The sequence below is a fragment of the Cucurbita moschata genome, unplaced genomic scaffold (genome assembly GCF_002738365.1).
Source record: "Cucurbita moschata cultivar Rifu unplaced genomic scaffold, Cmos_1.0 Cmo_Scf00006, whole genome shotgun sequence".
NCBI classification, from domain to species: domain Eukaryota; kingdom Viridiplantae; phylum Streptophyta; class Magnoliopsida; order Cucurbitales; family Cucurbitaceae; genus Cucurbita; species Cucurbita moschata.
In genome coordinates this window covers 6,339,928-6,366,901 of record NW_019268522.1, presented here as the reverse complement: position 1 = coordinate 6,366,901, position 26,974 = coordinate 6,339,928, and the positions used below count along the sequence as shown (strand labels likewise).

Sequence of the window (26,974 nt, the reverse complement as noted above, 5' to 3'; positions counted from 1 at the left end):
ATTCATACTTAATGGTCGTAATTAACCATTATGTAATTGTAACCTAAAGTAAATAAAAAGTCTTAAAATACATTAATGAAATACAATAACTCTAAATTACTCTAAATTGTAATCCACCCAAAATTTAAAACATGAAACTTCATTCTTCTTCAATGTGGCATGAATTGAAATATCTTTTGAAAATTTCAACAATATTTTCTTCACATCTTTATTGAAGCATATTGTATGATTGATGTCTCTGGGTTCAAATGAAATGGATGTTTCACTCTTGAACAAGGGAAAGAAAGACTCAAGATTCTAGATCCTGAACTCCGGCTCCTTTGAGTGAAAGACTCAAGAAGAGTTTACAGTCTTTTTTGAATAAAGGGAAAGACGAAACTCAAGAAGAATTAGACTGAAGCAAGACAATAAAGAGTAAATGAATTAGTTACTGAACCCAGAATCAGGCAGGAAGGAAAGACAGAGAAGCTCATGAACCTCTACAACTATTGGTCGAGCGGCTTCTCTCCTGCATCTGAACCTATCGTATTTCTTCTTTCTCCTGACCGAGCCTGATTGTCCGAGCCTAATTGTCCCTATTACTGATGGAACTGTAACCTCATTTACTTTCTTGAACAACTTGAACAGTAAACAAGGTAAACTGGAGGATGATTATTAAACTCGGTAAAGCTATTCCATTGCTTGACCCAGAACTCCTTCTCCTACTTCTCCTACTTCTCCTACTGATTTGACTCTTGAACTGCTCTTTCTCCTTTCTTGCTTGTCCCTATTTAGTCAAAGACTGTAAACTCTCTCTATCCTCAATCACTTTCAGAACTGTAAACAAGGGAAAGCCGAAATAATCAGGAAATGGAATTGTTCAACCAATATAATGGGTGAATGAAATGGAACACTCATTCTCGTTCACTGTCAGACTCAAGCAAGATTAATTCGACAGATTGAACTTACTCTCCTGCCTGTAAGAAGGAAGAATTCTCCTTTACAGTTCAAGAATAGAGAGAATCAAACTTAACTGCTCCTGAACCTGTTGGTAAAGCAGTCCTATCCTTCCCATATTTTTGGGGCTATTTTCCCTTCTTTCACCGTAGTAAGAAAAGAAGCAAGCGACTGAACCGATATTCCTTGACCGGATTGAACGGTAAAGTAGCTTCGCTCAATCCCCTGTCCGTCCTTTACAGTCTCGTCGAGCTACTTATTCATTCAGCTTTTTCGATATGACCCTATTTATTCATTCACTGTAAAAGAAGAAGAAGAAGACAATGGAAGGAAAGAAGAAAGGAAAGACGAAACCGAAACCCTAAGCTACTGAACCTGAAGGAAAGACTCAACAAGCAAGAATGATCCTGACCCTTATACAATATTCCCTTTACGGGAGAGTCAATTCATGAAAGAAGGAAGGAACCTTCCCCTGTCTGAGCATATGAAATCGATCCTTCTTGAACGAAGTAAGCTGGCTTCTCTCCTTTTCCTATTCATTTACGGTAAAGGGATTCCTGAGAGAGAGTGAACTATCAGACAAAACGAAAGACGAAAGATTCTTGATCCTTCACTCCGTAACCTTTTCCGATATTACCTGAGCTACTTCACCAGACCCTTCTTGCTTTCACTGCTCTTGATCCTGGAACCTTTACAGTGTTTAGAGAGTAAATTCCTTGCGGCTCAATCACACCTATCCACCCTTTACTGTGAAAGAACCAATTCAGGGACAGGAAAGCCGAAAGCAACTAGAAGGGAGACTCTTGATCCTCCTTCGCCGATTCTTTATGGTCTCACAATTCCAATTCCATTGCCTTAGCAGCTTTGAAAGATGAAACTCAAGACTCACAACTCAACAAGATGAAGGATCCTGCCGGAACAACCTAACGAGAATAAAAGAGAAGTGAAGGAACCTAATTGAACCTATCCTTCTTACAGGGGAGCATATGAAGAGAGAAGAAATGAATGAATGTATTGAAAGGAAAGACGAAAGCAGGAGAAGATGAAGGAGACTTTACCTTTATCAAAGAATAAGACAAGATGAGACTGAACGAACCAATATTCCCTGAGCTGATTGAATAGTAACCAAAGACTCAACTTCTTATTCATTCTCTTCTCCTTACCCTCTCTGATCGGAAGGAGGTAAACTGGAGGATTGAATTGACTCTCTTGTCTCGGAACCAGATTGAACTCCGTAATTAGGATGGATAGGAAGGAAAGCCGAAACATTAATTAAATATCTTCGCACTCCGGAATCGTAACCTTTTCCTATATGACTTGAGCTACTTCCTTCAACCCTGACCGGAACGAACCTGATTGAACTCCTTAGCTGCTTTACAGTCGAGTAAATGAATGTCAGAACTTGGCCCGATATTCCCTTCTTTCCCTCAGTAAATAGTATAGGTAATTTCACTCTTTCTGTGAGTCTGTTTGCTCCGGACTCTGAACAGAATGCTAGAAGAAGAAGAAGATATTCCTTTACTGTTCAAGAATCAATGAATTAACTGACAGGAGAGCTACTTACTTCGGAACCAGACCTGGAACAAAGAAAGAAGGGAGACTCCGTCAGTCGAGCTACTTATTCCAGAACAGGAACAGTAAACACCCAACTCCTTATGAATGAGAGTTTCCTGTGTGTGTTTGAATAAAAGGAAAGACTGAAGCAAGACAAGAAAGAAGAATTGTCCTTTACTATTCTAGAAAGAAGGGATATTAAATTAATTAGCTGACAGGAGAGCTACTTACTCTGGAACCTGCCCCTTAACTTCTATTCCCTTCGCTCCTTAGCTTTGGTTTTTTATCCTGTGAACCTCTCCAACAAGGTAAAGTGGTTTCCATTGCCTTAGCTGCTTTGAAAGCCGAAAGAGGAAAGAGACTGAACGAACCAATATTCCCGTAAGTTATTGTTCACCTCTCCCTACTTATTCACCTTTGATTGATTGAAGGAGGTAAAGTATATGAAATCCTTCTTCTTTTACTCGGGTTGAACTATTTTAGTGTCTCTTCTCTTTTCTTTCCTTTGATTCTTCAGACTCAACAACTGAAAGAAAGATTTGCTTACTCCCCCTTTCTTTCCTATTTATTCTTGAATGGGGTAAAGCCGCTAATGAATAGACTTCCCCCTGCCTGATTGAACGAGGGCTATTTGCTCCTTCTTTCCCGAACTGTAAACAAGGGTTGAACTATTCTTTCTTTCTCTTCTCCCTTTTCTTTCTTGAACTTACTCTTGGTGAAGCTGCTTCGGATTGAATTGCCTCTCCTCTCTTATCCCCGGCCTGGTTCCTTGTCTCACTGCTTGGCTCCTGTCTTTCTTCGGCGAGCTAACTTTGTTTTATTCCTTGCCTTCAGTGATTGTGAGTTATTCTCTTTTAGTATTCTTTATAGAGGTAAACTGTAATGACCCTAAATTTCCACATATCTAGAGTCGCCACTAACGTCTTGATATGTGGAAATCACTACAAGGGGAGTTAGATTCGGATTACCTTGTTGATCGAATATCTCAAGGCAAGAACATTGTTTGAGATTCGAATCACTCCACAAGCAAAATCGATCATGTCTAGCTTGAATGATTCTTGTTGATCAAATATCTCAACGCAAGAACACTTGATTGAAATTCAAATCACTCCACAAGCAAGATTGATCATGTCGAGCTTGAATGATTCTACATGCAACCTAAACTACATAGAATTGCAAAGAAACTTAGCCATTGGCTAAAGAAGGGCACAAATGCTTCTTTTACTATATTTTCCAAGTCCGCTTACAAATACAACATACATGGCTTTATATAGCCTCAAAATGAAACTACTAAAGACATTCCAAGAGGTGTAACATTCATACTTAATGGCCATAATTAACCATTATGTAATTGTAACATAAAGTAAATTAAAAGTCTTAAAATACAATAAAGAAATACAATAACTCTAAATTGTAACCCACCAAAAATTTATAACCATCAAACTTCATTCCTCTTCAATGTGGCATGAATTTCAACATCTTTTGATAATTTTGACAACATTTTCTTCACATCTTCATTGAGGTATATTGTATGATTGATGTCTCTTGGTTCATATCAATCATACTCATCATATTGCCACAAAGTGCATCAAACATATCAAGTACGACCTTCATCAAAATATATATATACTGAGCACATCATAAAGTATCGTAACCCACACATCATCATAACTCATACATCATCATAACTCATATACCGCATCGTACGACATAGTTCATACATCATCATAACTCATACAATTTTTAGTCTATCCTATAGTAAGACCACTTACCTGGTTAGCTTAAGTCGTTGTCACGAACATATCCTTAATGAAAGTTCAATTCCGCCATTATCCTTAATGAAAGTTCGATTCCGCCATTATCCTTAATGAAAGTCCATTGAACTCCAAGTCAACCTGTGTGAGCTGACATCAGTTTCAAGTTCGAACTCTATAAAATTATTTCTCTAATTTACATTGGCCATTCTTAAATTCTGATATTTCCTGTTAGACGAAATTTGATGGAGTTCCTTACCTTCTGATGTTTCCTGTTTTATTATTTTTTTAAAAATTATGTTCAACAAAATCTTTTCTCAATCTTCTATCTTCTATCTTCCATCTTCCATCTTCCATCTTCCATCTTCCATCTTCCATCTTCCATCTTCCATCTTCCACTCTAATTATTTTGGATATATTATTGGCCAATTTTGTTAATCTATCCTTACTTCCAAATCTTCCCTTTTTATTTTTACTTTTTTTTTTCTCTCTTTTCCGTGTATTCTGGATTTCCATCTCTATTTAGTTTTTTTTTTTTCTTATTTCCTTTGTCTTCCTTCTCATTTAGCTAACAATTATATTCTTAGCTTTTAATTTTGTCTTCCTTATGATTTAGCTAACAATTATATTCTTAGCTTTTAATTTAATCGATTCATTTGGTTAGGTTCTTTTTTCTATAATCAAAATTCTTTTCATTTAATCTCTAATTCAAAACTAAATAATTGTAACCAAATTAATATTACTTAATGAAACAAGAGGAAGATTTAACATACGACTGACCTCTTCAAATGACGTATCTCTTCGGCCGAACTAAATCTACTTAAACCTTTTGTTTTTTTTTTTTTCTATTGTTTTGGTAGGAACAAAGAAATTATTGGTAAATCTTCCTAGAAAAGAATTCCTGATTTATTCCCATATTTATTTTTAGGGAAGGAGTGGTGAGAGATTGAAGGAATATTTGAATAACATAGAACATAGTAGGGAAGGGCAAGGAGCAAACAAAGCCATGAGACAAGAATAGTCGGCGAATGAGTGAAAGAAGATATGAAGATACGAAGATACGAAGTAGTCAGTTTCACCAATAAGATACGAAGACTTCCCATTTGGAATTGCACAAATAAGACTATTTATCTCAAAGATGTCTACGTCAAATTCTCAGAAAATGCCAACGACCTAATTCTCATCCAGCCGCTTGACTGAGGAGGGATCGGTAACCAAATGTTTTATATATATATTATTTATTTACTTATTTATTTATTTTATTATTATTACTATTTTATTTTGTTTTTCCCAGTTATTACATTATTATTATTATTATTATTATTATTATTATTATTATTATTATTATTATTATTATTATTATTATTATTATTATTATTATTATTATTATTATTATTATTATTATTATTATTATTATTATTATTATTATTATTATTATTATTATTATTATTATTGTTATTATTATTATTATTATTATTATTATTGTTATTGTTATTGTTATTGTTATTATTATTATTATTATTATTATTATTATTATTATTATTATTATTATTATTATTATTATTAGGAGACTCAAAATACTATAGGAAAATTATATGAGACTTATTTATGATATTAAGGGTAAGTATGAAAGATTTTAGGGAATTAAAACAATTTTAGAGTATGAATCAAGATTTAAAATATGTAACTATCAAGCAAGACACTTTATATGAAATCAAAGTTTCTATGAATACCAAGTGATAAGTTTGATGCATGCAAACAAATGTTTATGACTCATATGGATTAGGGTACACTTGTTAAGAATTTCTACTTAGTGGTACTTGAAGACTTAACAAATAACTCTTAGGATAAGAACTCGAGTTATTCTAAGATTAAAACACTTTTGAGGATGAAAGTTTGTTTTAGAGGGATATAATGTAATAGCCGAAAAATAAGTAAAGAAATAAACAAATAAAAAAAACTTTATAAAAAAAAAATAGTTAAAATAATAATAATAATAAATTAATAAATTAATTAAAATTAGAATTTAAAAAAAATAATAATAATCATTCCCCACCTCTCTCCACTAACCTCCTCCTCCCTTCCCACAATTATCTCCCCAAGACCCATCAAGAAAGAAACAGAAAAAACAACAATACACAGATCTGAGAAGAAGTACATGGCTTTAAATAGATTGCAGATTTAGAGATTTTTGTCCCTTATTAGGGTAAAATCCTATCTAAGATTTCCTTTTCCTTTATATTTATGGTTTTAAGAAATTAATTTAGGATCAGATCTTTTTTCCTATCTTTCCTATCTTAACCGTCTCTAATAATCAGATCCCGTATACAATTATTAGATTTTTGTTAGCATTTTAATTATACGAAATAAGGTTATAAAGATTCAATAAAATTTTAGGTGGCAAATCTATAAACTAAAAGATCGTAGCCTATACTTAAAATTGGCCAGTAATATCTGTTTACACAATTGAAAAACCTATTTACAGAATGAAAAAGACTAGAGAGAGAGGGAGGGAGATTGAGGAAATATTTGTTAAACAGTATTTACAATAAAAGGAAATATCAGACGGCAGTGAGCTACTTTCAATTTTGTCTAACAGAAAACATCACAATTTTTATCAGAGAGCAGTGAGCTTCTTTAAATTTTGTCTAACAGAAAAGATCCGAATTTTACCATGGGCAATGTAAATTAGGGAAATAATTTTATAGAGTTCAAACTTGAAACTGATGTCATGAGCTCATATAGGTTGACTCGGATTTCAAAGGACGGAATCGAACTTTCATTAAAGATATATTTGTGACAATGACTTAAGCAAGCCAGGTAAGTGACCTTACTATCGGCATGGTTATATTTGATGTTGACACGTGCCCTGTGGTTCTGCACGTGTCATATATATTGATATGTGTGAATTGTCTATGGATCGATATGCTTCTTATATGTTATGTTATAATATGTGGATTGTATGATAATAATTATGGTACGATGTGCTCTAGGAGATGTTTGAGATAGGATACGAGAAGGATGCACAAAACGAAATGTAACGATAGGAGTAAGATACGTTCATGAAACGTTAAGGTTAGGTTACATACCAGAGTGCTATGGATAGGAGAGATTGATGAAAGAATACGGTTAGGTTATGGGTAGAAAGGGATAGGTTTGTGATAGATTGATAGAACGATGGCGTTAGGATACGTTCTGGTGATGATATGACTAAGGTACGTTACGTAATGATATGTCCGTGATAGGTATAAGAACGTTAAGGCTACGGTAATTTAGATAACGATATGACTATGAAGTGTTTACGTTATGACTTGTTTATGATACGATGCATTGTATGCTAGATTATTGTGCTTAAGTACGTAGTTATGTGAACGTGAATGTATGATTTTAGTCTGATGTGATGTGTAATGCATGTAATGATGTGTGGTCCTTGAACGATTATGGCTTGTTTGTATGAACATTTGAATGTAACTGCATGAATTGTATGACATGAAATACGGTAAATTGCATGAAACATAACCCCGTTAGGAATATGTATGATATGTAAAGAAATGAGAATGAGAATGACATGTAAGCATGAAAACATGACAGGGGGTTATGTTCATTAATGATAATTGTAGGACTAGTGGGACCTCATGCATATTGTGTGCTCATGCATTTGGGGGGATACCCCTATCCTATCACGAGGGTACGGACGCGTATATCCAATGGCAGGACAATGATCGTTATGCTTTGCATAGTGCTGCCGTGATGGTTCTAGTTTTAACGGGTCCCGGTATAAGGGCTCCCAGTGCTTGCCCACCGGCTAGGGACAGTGGCCCAGCAGTGTGCGAACTAGCTGGTGAGCCCATACTCGCACGTATGGGCTGCGTGTAGAGTATATAGTACATGTCCACGATTACCTGTTAGGATTACACCGTAGGAAAAACGAAACGAAATGAAACGAAATGAAAGATAGGTCTCATCATTTCATTGCATGTGATTGTTGCATTTAACCCCAATAGTGGGGTCACTTACTGAGTATTTCTTTAAATACTCAAGCCATGTGCTACTACATTTTTTTAGGTTAAGGCAAGGCATTCCTGTACGGTTGACGACGACATCACAACTCGAGATCATGACACATGCATAGGATACTGGCATTTATTTTCTTAGACTTAGGATAGAATAGGATGTTTTAAACTTAAATGCTTATTTATTCTATTTTGAGTCTTTTGTTGTGTCGTTTTAAAAATGTTTTCGAAACACGTAAGTCCATGGCTATGTTTTAAGTTAAAGGTTATGTTTTATGGAATTTAAATGAAGTCTTCCGCATTCAATGTTTATGGTACGTATACAATAGCGACCTTAAATTAAGTAGAAAATTTTGGGTCGTTACATAAACTCCTGACTGACTACTTCCCTTTCGGAACTCTTTCACAAGGTAAATCTCCTGAACCTCTGCTGTCGATAAAGCTGCTTCGCTCCTTCACCTCCCCTGTCGGTAAAGCTGCTTCGCTCCTTCACCGGACCCTATTTACTTTATGAATGAAATCAATCCTGAACCTGACGAGAAAGAGAATGAAAGAAGATGAGAAAGCAAAGATTGAGTAAGATGCAGAATCAGAGAAAGGAAAGATTGAGGCAGAATTAGATATTCCTTCGAAACCTTCACCGGAACCAGATTTCACTCCTCCACCTTTATCAAAGAGAAACCCTTCCCCTGCCCCGCTATTCCATTCTTTCCCTAAACTTGACAGGATAGTAAATCAAAGAAATCCTCCCTTTTCGAGTCGAGCTACTTGGTTCTTGATCCTGAACCTTCTTTCATTATCAAATCAGTGTTTTATATAGCTGTTACTACGGGAATATGCAATAGTAAGATGCAGAAGAAGAAAATAAAGAAGAAGAAAAAGAAACTCATGAACCTGAACCGGAATCAGAACCTTTACCTTCTTCAATCAGGAAGAGGAAAGACTGGACAAGAATTAGATAGAACAGTCAGTAAAGAATCCACTATTAATTAATGATCAAGAAGAGTAAGTCAAGACTCAACCTTAAACCTTTGACTATCCGACAATGAAAGAAAGAAGAGACGAAAGATGAATGTTCACTCCTTTACAGTACAAGAATCCATGAATTAGCTGCTTTTTAAGACTCAACTCCTTATTCATTCTTCGGAACAGGAAGGAAAGTCTCAACGAAACAAGAATTAGACAGTAAAGACCATTAATAAAAAAAAGCTATCTACTGTCTATTTTTTTTTTTGGATAAAATGTTATCCTCTCCCTATTTTTTTTTTTTTTTGGATAAAATGGAGTGGAAGTAATTGATTATTAAGTCAAGACTCAAGATTCATTCTTTAACTAATCTTGATCCGGACTGAACCCTGACCCTGAACCTTTTCCTTCTTTAACTCTTTTACTAGGCTAGGTAAAGCGCTATTTTCAGGACCTGAACCGATATTAGTGATTGTTCTTTCCCTTCAAACACGAACAGTAAACTCGGGCAACCGTCTTCTTCCTTCTTTCTTTCACTCCTCCCCATACTTATACTCCTATTAATGATGATGAACTCCTGAACCAGATTTCCATGTAAGAAATTAAGACTCAACGAAAGCATCATTCTCCTGAACTACTTCAATCACTTTCTTTCACTCAAACACAAGGTAATTCTTAAGTCAATCCTCCTTTTCTTATTAATGATCCTCTCCCTTTTGGTCGAGCACTTCGTTCCTCAACCCACACCCTTTTCCTTCAAGTAAAGACTGGGTCAAGCAATTTGACTGTCCTTTACAGTCGGTAAAAGAAAAAGATCAAGCCGAAGCCGAAACCTTAAACCTGAACCTCTATAACCTTACCTTATTTCAAGAGGTAAATAGGCTGAGCTCCGAAACCAGAACCTCCATGACCTTCACTTTACAGGAGAGTCAATTGAAGCGAAAACTAGTAGAAGGAACCTAAACCTTCTTTCCCTCGGTCTCATGGCTTCTTCTTTTCCTCTATTTTGTATTACCTAACCGGATCAGTAAACACTCATCAACTCAAGACTCAATCATTCGACAGATGGAACATCGGTAAAGCTAAATGAATGAAATCCTTTCTCCTCTCCGTATTTGGATTAATCACTCCTGCACCTATTTATTCAAACAAACATAAGGGAAAGCCAAAATAGAAACCCTGCCCCTCGTCTACGCTCCGATTCATGATCCTTAGCTTAGCTACTGAACTCCGACTCCGTAACCTATCCTAATAGCCTTTACAGAAGGAATTAAGAAGAAAATGAAAGATTAATGAGACTGAGCAGCAAGGGCTGAAGAAGAAGAAACCTCAAACCTTTTCCTTCTTTCACTCCTAAACCTGTCCCGAATTGAACTGTAAAAGAAGAATAAAGATTAACTGAACCTGAACCTATTTCTTCTTTAACGAGGTAAAGCAGCTGAGGATTTAATATTTACTCTCTTGCTTGTTTCACTCCTCTCCCTATTTATTCTTTCATTTGATTCTAAACCTTCTTTCACCTCTGGATTCTTGAACAGTAAACAAAGACTGAACCTTAAACCTTTTCATTCACTCAAACACAAGGTAAATAGGTGTTTGTTTGCTTCTTGATCCTTTGACTGATTGACCGAGGTAAACTCAATCACTACTGAACCTCTAAACTATTAGCTTCTCTACGGAACTACTTCACGAACCTTCACTCTTTCTTTTCCTCTCCTGTAAGAAAAATGAATGAGAGAGACTGAACTCCCAACCAGATTGAACAAGGGAAAGCCGAAAGATTCATTCTTGATCTTCTCTTGAACCAGCAGATTGAACGAACAGTAAACAAAGCCGAAAGATTCCTTCTCCCTCCTTCACCGGAACCAGATTGAACTGTAAAAGAAGAAGTTAATTCGACTGAACTACTGAACTCGGTAAACTCCTGAACTATTCTGATTGAAGGAAGTAAAGCAGCTTCGCTCCAGAACTGATATGACCTTGCCTTCACTTTACAAGAGAGTCAATTCTTGAACTACTTCACCGAAACCTAACGAGAATGTAAGAAAAGAGGAAGAAACCCTTTCCTCGGCTGAGCTACTGAACCTATTTATTCTTGAACGAGGTAAACTCCTTAACTACTTCCCTTCCCTGATTTCACTCTTTCCCTCGGTAAATGGAATAGGTTTTTGATTTCACTCCTCTCCTGCCTGTAAGAAAGACTCCTTACTCCTTTTCACTACTGCCCTTGAACCTATTTCTTCATTCACTGGGTAAAGCTGCTGAGGACTGAATTGACTTGACTCTCTTGCTTGTAAACTCATTCACCTGTCGGTCGGTTGAACAATTAATTCCATTGCCTGTCCCTTCTTTCATTGAACTGGGTAAAGCTACTGATCTGACCTCATTCCCTTCTTTCTCTCTTTTCCCTTATTGTGAGTTTTTCTTTCACGAACTATAAACTAAGCTGAAACCTTAAACCTTTTCCTATCCATTATAGTCGGTAAAAGAAAAGAGATTCATGATCCTGAACTCCTCTCCCTATCGGTCGAGCGGCTTCACTCCTCTCCCTCGTAAACTATTGGTCCACAACTTCCTTTGCTCCTTTACCTTTTTTACAGTAAAAGAAGAAGAAATCGAAACCCTGAGCTACTGAGTTTACAGTGTTTGAAAGAAGGGAAACTGTAGGCTCTTGAACCGGAACCTGATTGAGCTCCTTACCTACCCTTGAACCTTTACCTTCCCGGAATTAACAAGGTCTCACGGCTTCGCCCCTTCCCCGGATTTCCCCTATTTCTTCTGGAACAATATCCTCAGACTAAAGATTCATTCTTTCTCTTCTCCTCGTAAACGAGTCAAGACTAAAGATGAATGAGAGTCAATTCCTTGCAGCTCAATCACCTATCCTTTCCAGTGAAAGAAAGAAGGGAGACTCCAGCAGAATTATCCTTGATAGAATGAAAGAAGAAGAATCAGATACAGCTCAAGAATAAAGGGAGAATCAGATATTCCTTTAGATGAGAGTCAATTCATATTCAATCCCGTAAACGAGGAGAAAGCAAGACAAGAAGAAATGAACGAGTTAGCTGCTTTTCAAGACTCAAGCAAGAAAGACTCAAGAGAAAACCTTAACCGATATCACCTTCACTACTAAACCGGAACAGTAAGGAAAGCCGAAACAAGAAGAAATGAATTAGCTGCTTTGAAAGACGAAACGTTAATTATTTATCCTGCCTGAACCCGCCCCTTTTCTGATATTCCCTTCACTATTGAACCGTAACCTATTCTTGAAGGTCAAGCTCATGAGCCTACCCCGGACCCTGTATTCCCTTCCCTGAACTTTATAGTCGAGTAAATGAATTCAATACCTTCCGGAACAAGAATAGTAAACACTCAACTCCTTATGAATGAGACTCAACCAACCTATCCTTTCTTTACCGAAAGCAAGACAAGAACAAGATTCATTCGACTTCCCTTCGCTCCTCTCACTCCTTAACTCCTTGTTCCCTTCTTTCACTGTAACCTCATTCACCTAATTTCACTCAGTCTTCGTCTTCACTCCTGACCTTAACCAGTCGAGTAAATGAATTAGCTACTTCACCTTGCGCCTTCCCTTCGCTACTTCCGGCCCCTATATTCCCTGACTCTATTTCCCTTGTGAAAGAATAGTCCCTAGTGAAAGAAGAATTAATGAATTAGCCGCTTTACTGTCGAGCTACTTACTCTGGAATAGGAAGGAAAGACAGAGAAGCTCCTTCCCCTTATACGATATTCCCTTTTAAAGTCGAGTAAATGAAAAGAGACTGACTTCACACCTTCTTTCACTCTTTTCCGATATTCCCTGACCTTCAAAGACAAGGTAAAGCCTTTCTCCTTCACTCAATCACCTCGGCTTCACTGCTCTCTGTCTTAGCCTTCCTAGCTTTCTTTGTTTTATGCCCTTCCTTCTTTCACTCTTTTACTCGATAAATGGAATAGGTGTTTTCATCTTCTTTCCTATTCTATTGGTCTCGTTGGCTCCTTCACTATTCTTGAACAAGGTAAAGCTCATTCACCTATTTATTGTTGAACTGCTCTTTCTCCTTCAACTAATTGAACAAGGTAAAAGACAAAGATGAAGACTCCTTCCTTCCTTATGAATGAGACGGATTGAACGAGGTAAACTCCTGACCCTTCAAACACTCTTTTCTGATATTCCCTTATTGTTGTTATTCTTGAACAGTAAAGACGCCTTATGAATGAGACAGATGGAACTCAGTAAAGCAGCTGGATCATCCGCTCCTGAACTACTGAACCTTCCCCGATATGACTTGACCCTATTATTCATTCAATCTTTCACTTTATAGTCGGTAAAAGAAAAGAAGAAGAAACAAGAACCGATATTCCCTTCCCTTCTTTCACTCTGTAAATAGGTGTTTTATTCTGAACCTCTCCAACTATCTTATCAGTCTACTTCGCTCCTTCCCCTCGTATTCTAATCGTTTCTTTTCGTGTTGTTGCAATGCTACCGAGGTACTAGCTTTTCTACGGAATGAGTAGATGAAAAAGTACAAGTTGTATCTGAAACTACAAAGATAAAGCCCAAAGGTAAAGGGGAACCCGAAAACCTCCTAAACTTTGGAAGTCTGAGCAAGCATTTCCAACTTCAATTGCGATAAGATAAGAAAGGAATGAATTGATTTCGAACAACAAAAAGGGGTAAGCACTAACTCTGACTTTTGTGTTTTGAAAGGAATGCTGCTGTAAAAAACGGAGGCGGAATTACAGTGAAGAAAAAGTCTCATGCAGGATAGCTGCCGCTAACAAAATTCACACAGTTTATAGAAACAACACAGTACGTCTTTTTTCAGGCTCTCTCCTCTCTTCTATTACTTGTTTGAGTTCCTGATATGTGGAAATCACTACAAGGGGAGTAAGATTTAGATTACCTTGTTGATCGAATATCTCAAGGCAAGAACATTGTTTGAGATTCGAACCACTCCACAAGCAAGATCGATCACGTCTAGCTTGAATGATTCTTGTTGATCAAATATCTCAATGCAAGAACACTTGTTTGAGATTCGAATTGTAACGACCTAGATCCACCGCTAGCAGATATTGTTCTCTTTGGGCTTTCCCTTTCGGGCTTCCCCTAAAGGCTTTAAAATGCGTCTGCTAGGGGAAGGTTTCCACACCCTTATAAAGGGTGATTTGTTCTCCTCCCCAACCAATGTGGGACATCACAACCCCCCCCCCCTTTCGGGGCCCAGCGTCCTCGCTGGCACTCGTTCCTTTATATAATCGATGTGGGACCGCCCCCAAATTCCTCCCCAACCAATGTGGGACATCACAATCCACCCCCCTTTGGGACCCAGCATCCTCGCTGGCACTCGTTCCTTTATCCAATCGATGTGGGACTGCCCCCAAATCCACCCCCCTTTGGGGTCCAGCGTCCTTACTGGCACACCGCCTCGTGTCTACCCCCCTTCGAGGAACAGCGAGAAGGCCGGCACATCGTCCGGTGACTGGCTCTGATACCATTTGTAATGACCCAGATCCACCGCTAGCAGATATTGTCCTCTTTGGGCTTTCCCTTTCGGGCTTCCCCTCAAAGCTTTAAAACGCGTCTGCTAGGGGAAGGTTTCCACACCCTTATAAAGGGTGATTTGTTCTCCTCCCCAACCAATATGGGACATCACAATCCACCCCCCTTCGGGGCCCAGCGTCCTCGTTGACACTCGTTCCTTTATCCAATCGATGTGGGACCGCCCCTAAATTCCTCCCCAACTAATGTGGGACATCACAATCCACGAAATAGACTATGAACCACTCCAACTCAATGAAGATCTGAGCTGCGAGGAAAAACTAGTAAAAATCTTAGCTAGAGAAGTAAAAACCTTACGCAACAGGAATATTGCGTTCGTTAAGGTATTGGGGCGGAATCACCACAGCGAGGAAGCCATGTGGGAGAGTGAGGACGAAATAAGAGAAAAATACCCCGAGCTAGTACAAGAGTTTAAGACTTTCGAGGATGAAAGTTCTTTTTAGGGGTAGATAATGGAATGACCCAGAAAAAAAAAGAGAAAAAAGAAAGAAAAAAATAATAATTAAAAAAAAAAAAGTAAATTATGGACTCTCTCTCCACCTTCCCCAAATATCTCCCCAACCCCTCCTCCAACTCCAAAATGATCTCCAAAAGGAAAAAAAAAAAAACTAAACAGAAACAAAAAAAAAAGGGCAGATTGTGGGAAGAGAAAAATCGGAAGAAAAAACAAAGGAAAGATCACAGATTTTGGGAGAGAAGAATTGGAGACGGCCTTCACTTAAAGCAGATTTAATAGGAACGGAAAGAGATAGAAAAGTTATCGGTAAGTTAGATCTCCTTTTCTTTTATCTTTTGACAGAGATAGAAAAGTTATCTTAGATCTCTTTTTCAATTATTTAGATTTTTGGATATCCGATAGAAAATCAAAATTGATTGAAAATGGCTTTGTCAATTTCATCTCATCATATTTAAGAAAGAGAAGAAAACAGACTAGATTGAAAATTGTTAATGATAGTAGTTTTAGGAAAGAGGAGAAAACATAATAGATTGAAAAAGGGGAGAGAAGAAAACAGAATAGATTGAAAATGGCTTCTGTTAATTGATAGTCATACTGTGGATATGGAGGAGAAGAAAACAAAATTGATTGAATATTGTTTTATAATTGCATAGTCATTTATAGGAAAGAAAAAGAAGACAGAGAGAATAGGAATAAAGTGGTACAATGGAGAGAAGAAAATGGAATATGTGAGCAATTATTAATATAATATTATAACAAACCATAGTTGGATTGAATGATTGAAGCAGCATGAAATAATATTGACATATTTTCAATTTAAGTTTTACTATCCAACCAAAATTTAGAAACAATGAAAACGTGGATTTTGATTTTTACTGAGACTGGTTTAGAGCTGTATTTCACATTGTTAGTTGGATTATTAATTAAAATGTGAAATACTAACGAAAGGTGACAAACGGTTCGATATGAAGCGAACTCTAGCAACCTTTGGAGCAGCTCTCGAGGAACGGGAGCTTACGTTAATTAAATTAGGGAATCTTCGGCTAAGGCCAACTAGGTAAGTGGCCTTACTATAGGATAGGCTAAAAATTGTATGAGTTACGATGTTGTAAGAACTATGTCGTACGATGCGGTATATGAGTTATGATGATGTATGACTTATGATGATGTGTGGGTTATGATACCTGATGATGTGCTCAGTATATATATATTTTGATGAATGTCGTACTTGATATATTTGATGCACTTTGTGGCAATATGATGAGTATGATGATTGCGTGACGTTTACCTTAATATGATGATGTTTTCCATATTGAGCATGCTCTATGATGATGAGTGCCATATTGCATCATGTCGTTAGATCGACATAGGACACAACCCTAAGAGCGTGAAAATGATATTAATATAAATATCCACGAGTATGTGTTACCTAGAGTAACAAAGAGATGAGACTAGAGGGTTGTGTCAGAAGAGACATTATGATGGATTTAGAGGGACCTCATGCATATTGTATGTTCATAAGCATAGGGCTACTTCCCTCAGAGATGATGAGTGCGGACGCGCACTGTATGATGAGCGCGTATGCGCACAGGTGCGAAAGCACACAGATGAGGGTGTTATGAGGTGCATGACACTATGGGGTTCCGCTGACCTTCGGACGTCGCTACAGATTAGCTTGACCAAAGGGTCCAGGGGGTGTGCGAGTGCCCTGGGGATTCACACTCACACGTGTGAGTCGTGTGTAGGGAAGTACTACACATCCAATTTGTCCGAGACTGGAGGCCACCCCTAAGATGATTAGAAAAAGGTCCCTAAATCATGATTGCATGTGTTTGCATTTGCATGGCCCCCTATAGTGGGGCCACTTACTGAGTATTCTTTGAAATACTCAGGCCGTGTGCCACATCATTTTTCAGGTAAAGGCAAGGCGCACTTGTATGGAGGACGGCGACATCGCGAGCAGAGACTGTGGCACGTGCATAGGGTAGACTCATATTTAAATTTCTAGTGTTAAGTTAGAATAGGTTGTTTTGCATTTCATTGTTTTAAATTATTTTGTATTTGTTTTTGTTTTCTCTCAATTTCAGTATTTTATATTTAAACACGTAAGACAATGGCTGTGTTCTTCATGGAAGAAGTTGTTTTAAACGTTTTTTGAAATTTTCGTTATCAATTATGTTCATGTAAGAGTTATATTTCCGCATTATAGATGAGCATGAGACGTTAGTAGCGACTCTGAGTATGTGGAAATTTAGGGTCGTTACACGAATCATTCCACAAGCAAGATTTATCATGTCGAGTTTGAATGATTCTATATGCAATCTAAACTACATAGAATTGCAAAGAAACTTAGCCATTGGCTAAAGAAAAGCACAAATGCTTCTTTTAATATATTTTCCAAGTCTACTTACAAATCCAACATACATGGTTTTATATAGCCATAAAATGAAACTATTAAAGGCATTCCAAAAGTTGTAACATTCATACTTAATGACCATAATTAGCCATGATGTAAATGTAACCTAAAGTAAATAAAATGTCTTAAAATACAATAACTCTAAATTACTCTAAATTGTAACCCACCCAAAATTTATAACCATCAAACTTCATTCCTCTTCAATGTGACATGAATTGCAACCTCTTTTGATAATTTTGACAACATTTTCTTCACATCTTCATTGAAGTACATTGTATGAATGATGTCTCTTAGTTCATATCATTCTCCACTTCTTCAAGAGGATTCGTCCTCGAATCTATTTGTGAAATTTTGCTGCAAAACATAAGATATGAAAATACAAAGGCTCTCACAACAATCTCTCATGTGTATACACTCAAGGATTTTTTTTAGGCCACTCTGTTTGCACTCATTTACACAAATGAAGCTCTCAACCTCACCTCTCAAAATTTTGAATAGAGCAAAGATTGAATTTTGAACTCTGGGTCGATTAAAATCTAAAAAGATGAAAGTTAATAAAAATCAAATTGAAAAAAATGCAAAGGAAACATATATCCAATCTTGAGCCTGAAACTCTGATACCAAATGATAAGATAAGGACTCAATTCAAGGGGAATAAGATTTGGATTACCTTGTCGATCGAATATCTCAAGGCAAGAATATTGTTTGAGATTCGAATCACTCCACGAGCAAGATCGATCATGTCTAGCTTGAATGATTCTTGTTGATCAAATATCTCAACGTAAGAACACTTGATTGAGATTCGAATCACTCCACAAGCAAGATTGCTCATGTCGAGCTTGAATGATTCTACATGCAACCTAAACTACATAGAGTTGCAAAGAAACTTAGCCATTGGCTAAAGAAAAGCACAAATGCTTCTTTTAATATATCTTCTAAGTCTTCCTTACAAATACAACATACATGGCTTTATATAGCCTCAAAATGAAAGCATTCCAAAAGTTGTAACATTCATACTTAATGACCATAATTAGCCATTATGTAAATGTAACCTAAAAAGTAAATAAAATGTCTTAAAATACAATAACTCTAAATTACTCTAAATTGTAACCCACCCAAACTTTATAACCATCAAACTTCATTCCTCTTCAATGTGACATGAATTGCAACCTCTTTTGATAATTTTGACAACATTTTCTTCACATCTTCATTGAAGTATATTGTATGAATGATGTCTCTTGGTTCATATCAGTTCCCCTCTCTCCCATCCTCTTTTCAAGTCCCACGCTTTTCCCGGTTAAGAATGGCAGACCCTCCACAGCCCCCCGGGGTCAAAGAACATTTTCGTAAAGAGAAGCTCCGAAGGCAACCTATGCCCTCATTCCATTCCATTCCATTTTCTTGTAGTTTTCTTATGGGCTTCATCCCGTCCGTTCCATTACATCTAGTGCATGTCATACTTGAGGGTATAAGCCGTTAAAAAGGCTCTTCAACAACTCTCATCTTTGTATGTAGGTTGTTTAGGGAATCTGGCGTGGGGGGATAGTAGGTTCTATTCTTTCTATTTTCATTGAAACCGAAGCCATGCCACTTTTCCATATGATGAACCCCGACCCTATTCAAACTTGAGAATTTGGGTGACCGGGACCTCTACCTCTTGACCCATATCAACAACAAACACAGGCATACCCTTCTCCTTCAGAGGTTCTTCAATTATACCCACAGGACACCTTCTCGGGGATTCACTCGAAAAAGAAGAAAGAAAAGGGAGGAGGAGGAGGAGCGAAGCATGAGACCGTAAAATAGTCAAAGAAGAAATAGGTTCAGGAGTCTTTCGTTGAGTCTTAGTTTACTGTTCAAGAAGAAATAGGATCAAGAATCAATCAATAGGTTAAGGCAGGAGAAGGAATCTTTCTTCTTTACTGTCAAGTAAAAGAGTGTTTGAATAAATAAGTGACGGTTTGAGGTTGAATCTTTCGTTTCGTCTTTCCTGACTGTTCAGTCTTATTAAAGGTTCAGGTTTAGGTCCAGTCGCTTTACCTTGTGTTTGAGTGAAAGAAGGAGAAGATCAAAGAAAGATGAGCCTGAGCAAGCAAGAAAGAAGGGAGACGAAAGCAAGAAAGATGATTTATCCTTGACTGTTCTAGAAGCATTATCCGGAAGAGGAAGGAGTTAGCAGTTAAAGAAGAAATTCAGGGAGAGTGGAGATGAAAGACAAAAGATGCATTCTCCGGATCCTCCTTTACCACCTATTTACCTTATTCATTCGACTGTAAGGACCTTTTATTATTTAGTTTATGCTTTATGACTGTAAAGTTTCGTAAGAGATTTTTAGCTCTTGAAGCAGCTTAAATTAATTAGAGTTTATGCTTTACGACTGTCAAGTTTCATTTTCTTTTCCCTTTCACTGTTCCGGATAACGCTTCTTGAGTCTCCCTTCAGTCTTGAACAAGGGCAAATTCACTCTTTTACCTGGAAAATCACCCCCAAAATAGGGAGAGTCATAAAAAGGAATTCATTGAACCTATTGAAAGAGCTAAAAAGTTCAATGGCCCATTTTCACGGGAAAGTATCATTTGTAAATAAAGGGTCCTTACACAAAAAAGAGAATGAAGAGGAAAGGTGTGAAGCAGCGAGACGAGAAGAGGAGAGAAAGAAGGGACAGGGTTTTGGGTTCTTCTTCTTCTTCAGCCCTAACTATAAACGAGAATGAATAAGGAGTCTTTCAAAGCAGCTAACTCCTTCATTTCTTCTTTAACTGTAAAGAAAGGTTAGCTTTACCTCTTCTCTTGCTTTCGTTTTCCTTGAAACACTTGATGAATAAGGTTCCGGTGAAGTAGCTGCTCAGGTCATATCAGTTCAGTCGCTTGACCCTCTGATCCTCTAGTTTACCTTCCTTGTTCAATCAGTAGGAGAAGGAGGTTGATTCTGAACTTTCTTTCCTCTTTCCTTGAGTCTGACACCTAAGGAGTGAAGCCTAGTTCAATCAGTCCAATGCAGGTAAAGAAAGGAGCGAAGTTGTGAGACCAATAGTTGTAGAGGGAGTAGGAAGTGAAAGTAGGGAGTTGGAGTTTACTATTCCTGAATAAATAGGGACAAGAACGAAACAAGGAGCGCAGCAATAAGACTCGAAGAGGAGAGAAGCGAACATCCTTGAATTTGTTTACAGCTCAATCAGGTAAGGGAATAGAAAGAAGCAAAGGGGAAGGTTTTCTCTCTTTCCTTATTACTTCATAACTCGACTGTAACTAACTCCTGAATTTCTTCTGGTTATGGACCATTTTACCGGGAAAGTAGACAATCATTCTGTAGTGTCCCGTTTTCACTTTCTCCTTGAATCTCCCTGAATTTCTTCTCCTTATTTCACTTCTCTTTCACTCTTTCCCTCGGTAAAGCTATTTTCATTCTCCTTCACCTTATACTTTGACTCTATTCCTTTGCTTGCCTTATGGAGGTCAAAGTAGCTCTTTCCTTCACCTCTGCTTCTCTTCTCTCCTTCACCTACACCTTCTTGCTTTCACTGATCTTTTCGCCTCTCCCTATTTTTTAGGCCATTGAACTATTCCCTTCCCTTCCCCTGTATTCCCTTCTTATTCTTTCACTGTAAAAGATTAATACTCTACTCCTTCCTTCCTTCCTTCTTATTAATTCTTGATTTTCTCCTTCTTTCACTCTGTTCAATCTTTGACTCGGTAAATACAATAGGTGTTTGATTTCACTCGGTCTCACAGCTTCGCCCCTTTCCGATTGCCTCTTCTTTTGAGTCTCGCATATTCTCTGATTCCCTCCTCTTCTTTCTAGTCTTGCATATTCAATCCTCACCCAATTTCATGAGAAGCAAGCCTAGAGGTCCCTGCCTTAACCTGTCCCCATACAGCCAGCCCTCACTCACCAGGCTGCTGGCATTGCTAAATGCTCCGCCACGAAGCAAGCTCTCTTTCATACAACGGACTCGTAAGTGGCTAAATGAGTCGAAGGAAGAAAGAGTAGTTGGGCAACTTTATGCACAAGGGTACATTATTAGATGAGTCTTTATTAGATGAGTCTTTTTGGAATTGGCAACATTGCCAGGAAGAGGTAGGAATCAACTTTTTTAGGTCTAGCTTCAAATCGGCCTAACCTTCGGTTCCTGTAACCAAGTTTTTCTTTCTCTTTCTCACTCCTGACTTTCACAAGTCAGTCCCCCCCTTATGTACTTTTTCTTCGGTGTGGGGCAAAGGATGCCCTCTATCTACTTCTACTTCTAACTAAAGGCGAACATCCGGCATTACAAGAAAATGGAGAGCCCCCGCCCGTTTGTTTGAGTTGGTCGTTCCGAGCCAGAAAGCGTACTGGCAGTTTGAGTCGCGAAAGGGCCGCTTGCTTAATGATCTTATTGTAATTCATAATATCTATCTAAGATTCTATATCTATTATTATCAAGCAAATCATTTAGTTTTCCATCATAGGAAGAAGCAAATAAAGCAAAGGCCTCCTCTTTCCGTCTGCTCTTCCCAAAGTGAGCGAATTGCATGTAGAGATCCATCCGTAGGGGCTTATAGTTTAATTGGTTGAAATGTACCGCTCATAAAGATATTGTAGGTTCGAGCCCTACTAAGCCTACCACCCCTTCCCTTATCTTGACTTGATACAAGGCAGTCGAAGTCCCCGTCCCCCTATCTCAATGTGGCGACGTGTAACCATAGAGCTGCCGCTGCCCTTTGGGCACGCCTCCTAGGCTTACCACTCACCTCTGCTCTTGCAGCATGCCCTCTTCCTTCCCCTTCCTTCGGGGAATACAGCTTTCATAATACGCGAAGTAGTGATAGCTATTCTATCGCTATGCTATATTCTTTCAATAACGAAGGCGTGGTTGAGACTCTAAGAGAAAGTCGATGCGAAGGTTCAGATCGAAGATCTTCGGGAGACGACCCATGAATCTCGAGAATCTAGGGTGGGGCTTGAAGGACCCTACCACATTCCGACCCCAGGGCCTGAAATTGTCTTTTCGAGAATCTAGGGTGGGGCTTGAAGGACCCTACCACATTCCGACCCCAGGGCCTGAAATTGTCTTTTCTTTTCTCCTCTTTCACCAGTGAGTGGTGAGTTTTCTTTTTTTTTAGGTAACCTCTTGGATTTTGAGTTAGTTCTAACTTTCACCAGTGAGTGGTGAGTTTTCTTTTTTTTTAGGTAACCTCTTGGATTTTGAGTTAGTTCTAACAGCTGCCACACGTGAGATCCTGATCGTCTTCCTCCCTGTGTTGTTGCCCGCTAGGGGAAGGAAAGTTCAGTGGGTTTTCCTTCCAGGACCGGAGAAGGTCAAACTCTGGGCGGGCTGCCAGGTTTCATCTACGCTATGGTTGAACAAGATTGAACCTTTTTTCTTCAACCGATGTAAAGGAGTTCCCATGAGGGAATGGGCTTTCCCGGGATCGCCTCATCTATGTACTCGGCCTCTCTCTTGAAGATGTGCGCGCGATATGAGAAAAAAGAGCAGGTTGGAAGGAACCAATGAAAAGCCGGGTAGAGCCTCGGAGTCGGCCCAAGAGAAGATCGGCACTCGAAGGCTTGAGGAGCAGCACACAAAAGGGAAAGTCGTGGAGACGGCAGACTCCAACCACCTGCGTTGTCTCATGTTCAACTCCTTCTGAGTAAAGAAGTATTTAAGACTCTTGTGGTCAGTGAAAATTTGGGTCCTTTCTCCATAAAGGTAGTGTCTCCAAATCTTCAATGCAAATACCACTGCTGCGAGTTCTAAGTCGTGGGTGGGATAGTTTCGCTCGTATTCTTTTAGTTGACATGAAGCATAGGCAATAACCTTCCCACGTTGCATGAGGACATATCCTAACCCCCTTTTTGAAGCATCGCTGTACACTACAAAGCCTCCATCTCCTGACGGTACAGTGAGTATCGGGGCAGATACTAACCTCTGTTTGAGTTCTTTGAAACTAACCTCACACTGATCATTCTAGGTGAACGACTTTCCTTTCTTGGTCAACTGAGTGAGGGGAGTGGCGATCTTGGCGAAATCCTGTACAAACCGCCGATAATACCCTGCTAGTCCAAAGAAACTTCGTACTTCCGTCACTGTGGTTGGGTGAGGCCAATTCGTCACCGCTTCAATCTTTGTTGGGTCTACGGTGATTCCCATGCTTGGAACTACATGCCCAAGAAATCCCACCTGTTCTGCCCATAATTCACACTTGGAGAACTTTGCAAACAACTTGTTCGTTCTTAGAGTGGTCAGCACTTCCGGAGATGTTCCTCGTGTTGTTCCCTAGTCTTGGAATACACAAGGATATCATCGATGAAGACGATCACGAAGTTGTCTAAAAACTCTCTGAACACTTTGTTCATCAACCCCATAAATGTTGCTGGAGCGTTGGTCAAGCCAAACGACATTACCCTAAACTCGTAATGTCCATACCTTGTGCGAAAGGCTATCTTTGAGATACCACTCTCCTTAATCCTTAACTGATGGTAGCCTGATCGTAAATAAATCTTTGAGAACACAACTGCTCCTTGCAACTAGTCGAACAGGTCGTCGATTCGGGGCAAACGATACTTGTTTTTAATTGTCACTTTGTTAAGTTCCCGATAGTCTATGCATAAGCGCATAGAGCCGTCCTTCACAAATATCCCTAGGGCTCCCCAAGGAGACACACTTGGTCGTATAAAGCCTTTGCTTAGTAGCTCTTGAAGTTGCAACTTTAGTTCTTTCAGTTCAGCAGGGGCCATTCTGTACGAGGCTCTTGATATAGGGGTTGTTCCTAGCTCAAGTACAATTTCGAATTCCATCTCACACTCTGGGGGTAGGCCCGGGAGATCTTCTGAGAACACGTCCACGAATTCTCTCACTACTGGCACTAAGTTAATGCTCGCCTCAGTTCACCCTAATTCCACCACATGAGCTAATATCCCCCAAGCACCCTGAGATAACATCTTCCTTGGCTTTAATGCCGAGACTATCCTCGAGATCGTTCCCTTCCTAGTCCCCTTGAACTTGAAGCTTGGTTGACCAGGAGGTCTGAACACCACCTCCTTGTTGAAGCAATCGATGGATGCATGGTTTTTAGCTAACCATTCCATCCCTAAGATGACGTCAAAATTGGCCATATCTAGGGCTATTAGTGTCACATCCATCGTGTGGTTTGACACACACAATTGACAGTCCTTTACCCTCTCGAAGGCTTCCATACTTACCCCTGCTGGGGTACCCACAGACAACCTGTACCCTAGTGGTTCAACTTCTACTCTTGCGTGTTTTACAAGATTAGTGGAGATAAAAGAGTGGGTTGACCCTGAATCAAATAAGACCCGTGCGTAATACCCAAGAATAGAGAGCGTACTTGTGACTGCAGTGTTGGAGTTTTCTGCCTCTTGACGAGTGGTAGCATACATTCGTCCTTGTTGCGGAGCTGGCCTCAGGTTTGAGGACAGTTGGTTACCAGGGGGTCTATTGGTACTAGCTGCTCTCCCTTGGGTGCAGTGCGCGACAACGTGGCCTTCTTGGTGATAGTTGAAACATACCCTGTTCTTAAACTGACACTGTCTTGGGTGATGTCTCCCACAATTCGAGCAACGCGGTCTGTTACGTGGCGTGTTCTGTGGGCAAGCCTTTGTTTGTCTGCACTCTTGGTTTAAATTTGTCTTAGCCTGGTGCCCAGACACCTTTGAGAAGGTAGGTGACGTCTGCTCTCTCTTTCTCTTCTGGTCAACCGATGTGTTTGGGTGGGTTTGGGTGTCTTCTGTTGGATATTCCTTAACATCGAGCGTCTCGGCCAGTTGGAGTGCCGTTGCATAGTCAGGTGGATCGTGAGTTAACACCACCCCTCGTATATCAGGCCGCAAACCCATAACAAAACACTCTACTTTCAGCTCTTCCATTGAGACCATTAATGGGGCGAAACGGGACAGACGGGTGAACTCTCGCTCATACTCCTCTACTGACCTGTTTCCCTGCTCTATGCTTAGGAATTCGCATTGCTTCTTATATCGCACCACTGATTTGAAGCATTTTCGAAGAAACGCTTTTCTAAACTGTGTCCAGGTGATTTCGTCCTCGTCTGCAGCAATCGCCCGAGAGGTTGATTGCCACCACAGTTTAGCATCTTCGCGTAACAAATAAGTCACGCAACTCAGTCTATGTTCCTCCGGACACTTCATGCGTCGAAAAATTTCATCAATAGCCGACAACCATAATTCAGCTACGATAGGGTCCTTGGATTTTCCCTCGAATACTTCGGGGTCTCGACGTTTGAAAGCCTGAAAATACTTTCTTTCTTTTGATGCATCAATGTCTCACGGGTTGTGATGGGTCGTCTGCCTAGCACTTGGCGCTAAGGTCAAGATCAGTTGGGCCAATTGCCCATTTGTCTGTGCCATAGATTGCATCAGTCCCATCATCATAGTCATATTAGGTAGTTCCGTAGTATCAATGTTTGCTCTCGGTAGACTAGATGGGGGAAGTCCTATCCCCGGATTTGGGTTCGCATTCATTGACTGCTCTTGAAGTGGGAAACCCAAAGACGGGTTCTCTTGTACACTCGCCGACCCACTTCGAGCACGTTTACCTCCCCAATTTGTTACTTGGCCAGACATCCTTTCGCTTGTTTCGTTCCTAATCCACAATTAATTACCTCATAATTTTTTTTCTCCTTACGTGTATTCTACACTACTTCATGACTGACAAGTATATAAAACCACACACGATAGTCAATCAAAATATCAATACTTGACAATTCATATTCATACATTAAGCAACATGCATTATCCATTAATTTTGATTGACAAGCGCACAAAAAAAATCATCAGGATAACCAATGTAACCCACCAATAATTTATAACCATCAAACTTCAATGAAGATGTGAAGAAAAGGTTGTCAAGATTATCAAAAGATGTTTCAATTCATGCCACATTGAAGAAGAATGAAGTTTGATTGTTATAAATTTTGGGTGGGTTACAATTTAGAGTAATTTAGAGTTATTGTATTTTAAGACATTTTATTTACTTTAGGTTACATTTACAACATGGCTAATTATGTTCATTAAGTATGAATGTTACAACTTTTGGAATGATTTTAATAGTTTCATTTTGAATATAAAGCCATGTATGTTGGATTTGTAAGGGGACTTGGAAAATATATTAAAAGAAGCATTTGTGCTTTTTTTTAGCCAATGGCTAAGTTTCTTTGCAATTCTATGTAGTTTAGATTGCATGTAGAATCATTCAAGCTCGACATGATCAATCTTGCTTGTGGAGTGATTCGCATCTCAATCAAGTGTTCTTGCGTTGAGATATTTGATCAACAAGAATCATTCAAGTTAGACATGATC

General features: G+C 38.8%; 1 protein-coding gene and 1 pseudogene across 1 annotated transcript; both read right to left on the bottom strand.

The window, feature by feature from the left end:
- LOC111443848 overlaps window positions 1–24,376 on the bottom strand; it is a 45,593-nt pseudogene extending 21,217 nt beyond the window's left edge.
- Window positions 24,377–24,526: 150 nt separating this feature from the next.
- On the bottom strand, window positions 24,527–25,804 carry LOC111443846. Its single transcript, XM_023081670.1, has one exon. The coding sequence runs from the start codon at window positions 25,802–25,804 to the stop codon at window positions 24,527–24,529; it is 1,278 nt and encodes a 425-aa protein (XP_022937438.1).
- Between the last annotated feature and the right edge of the window lie 1,170 nt (window positions 25,805–26,974).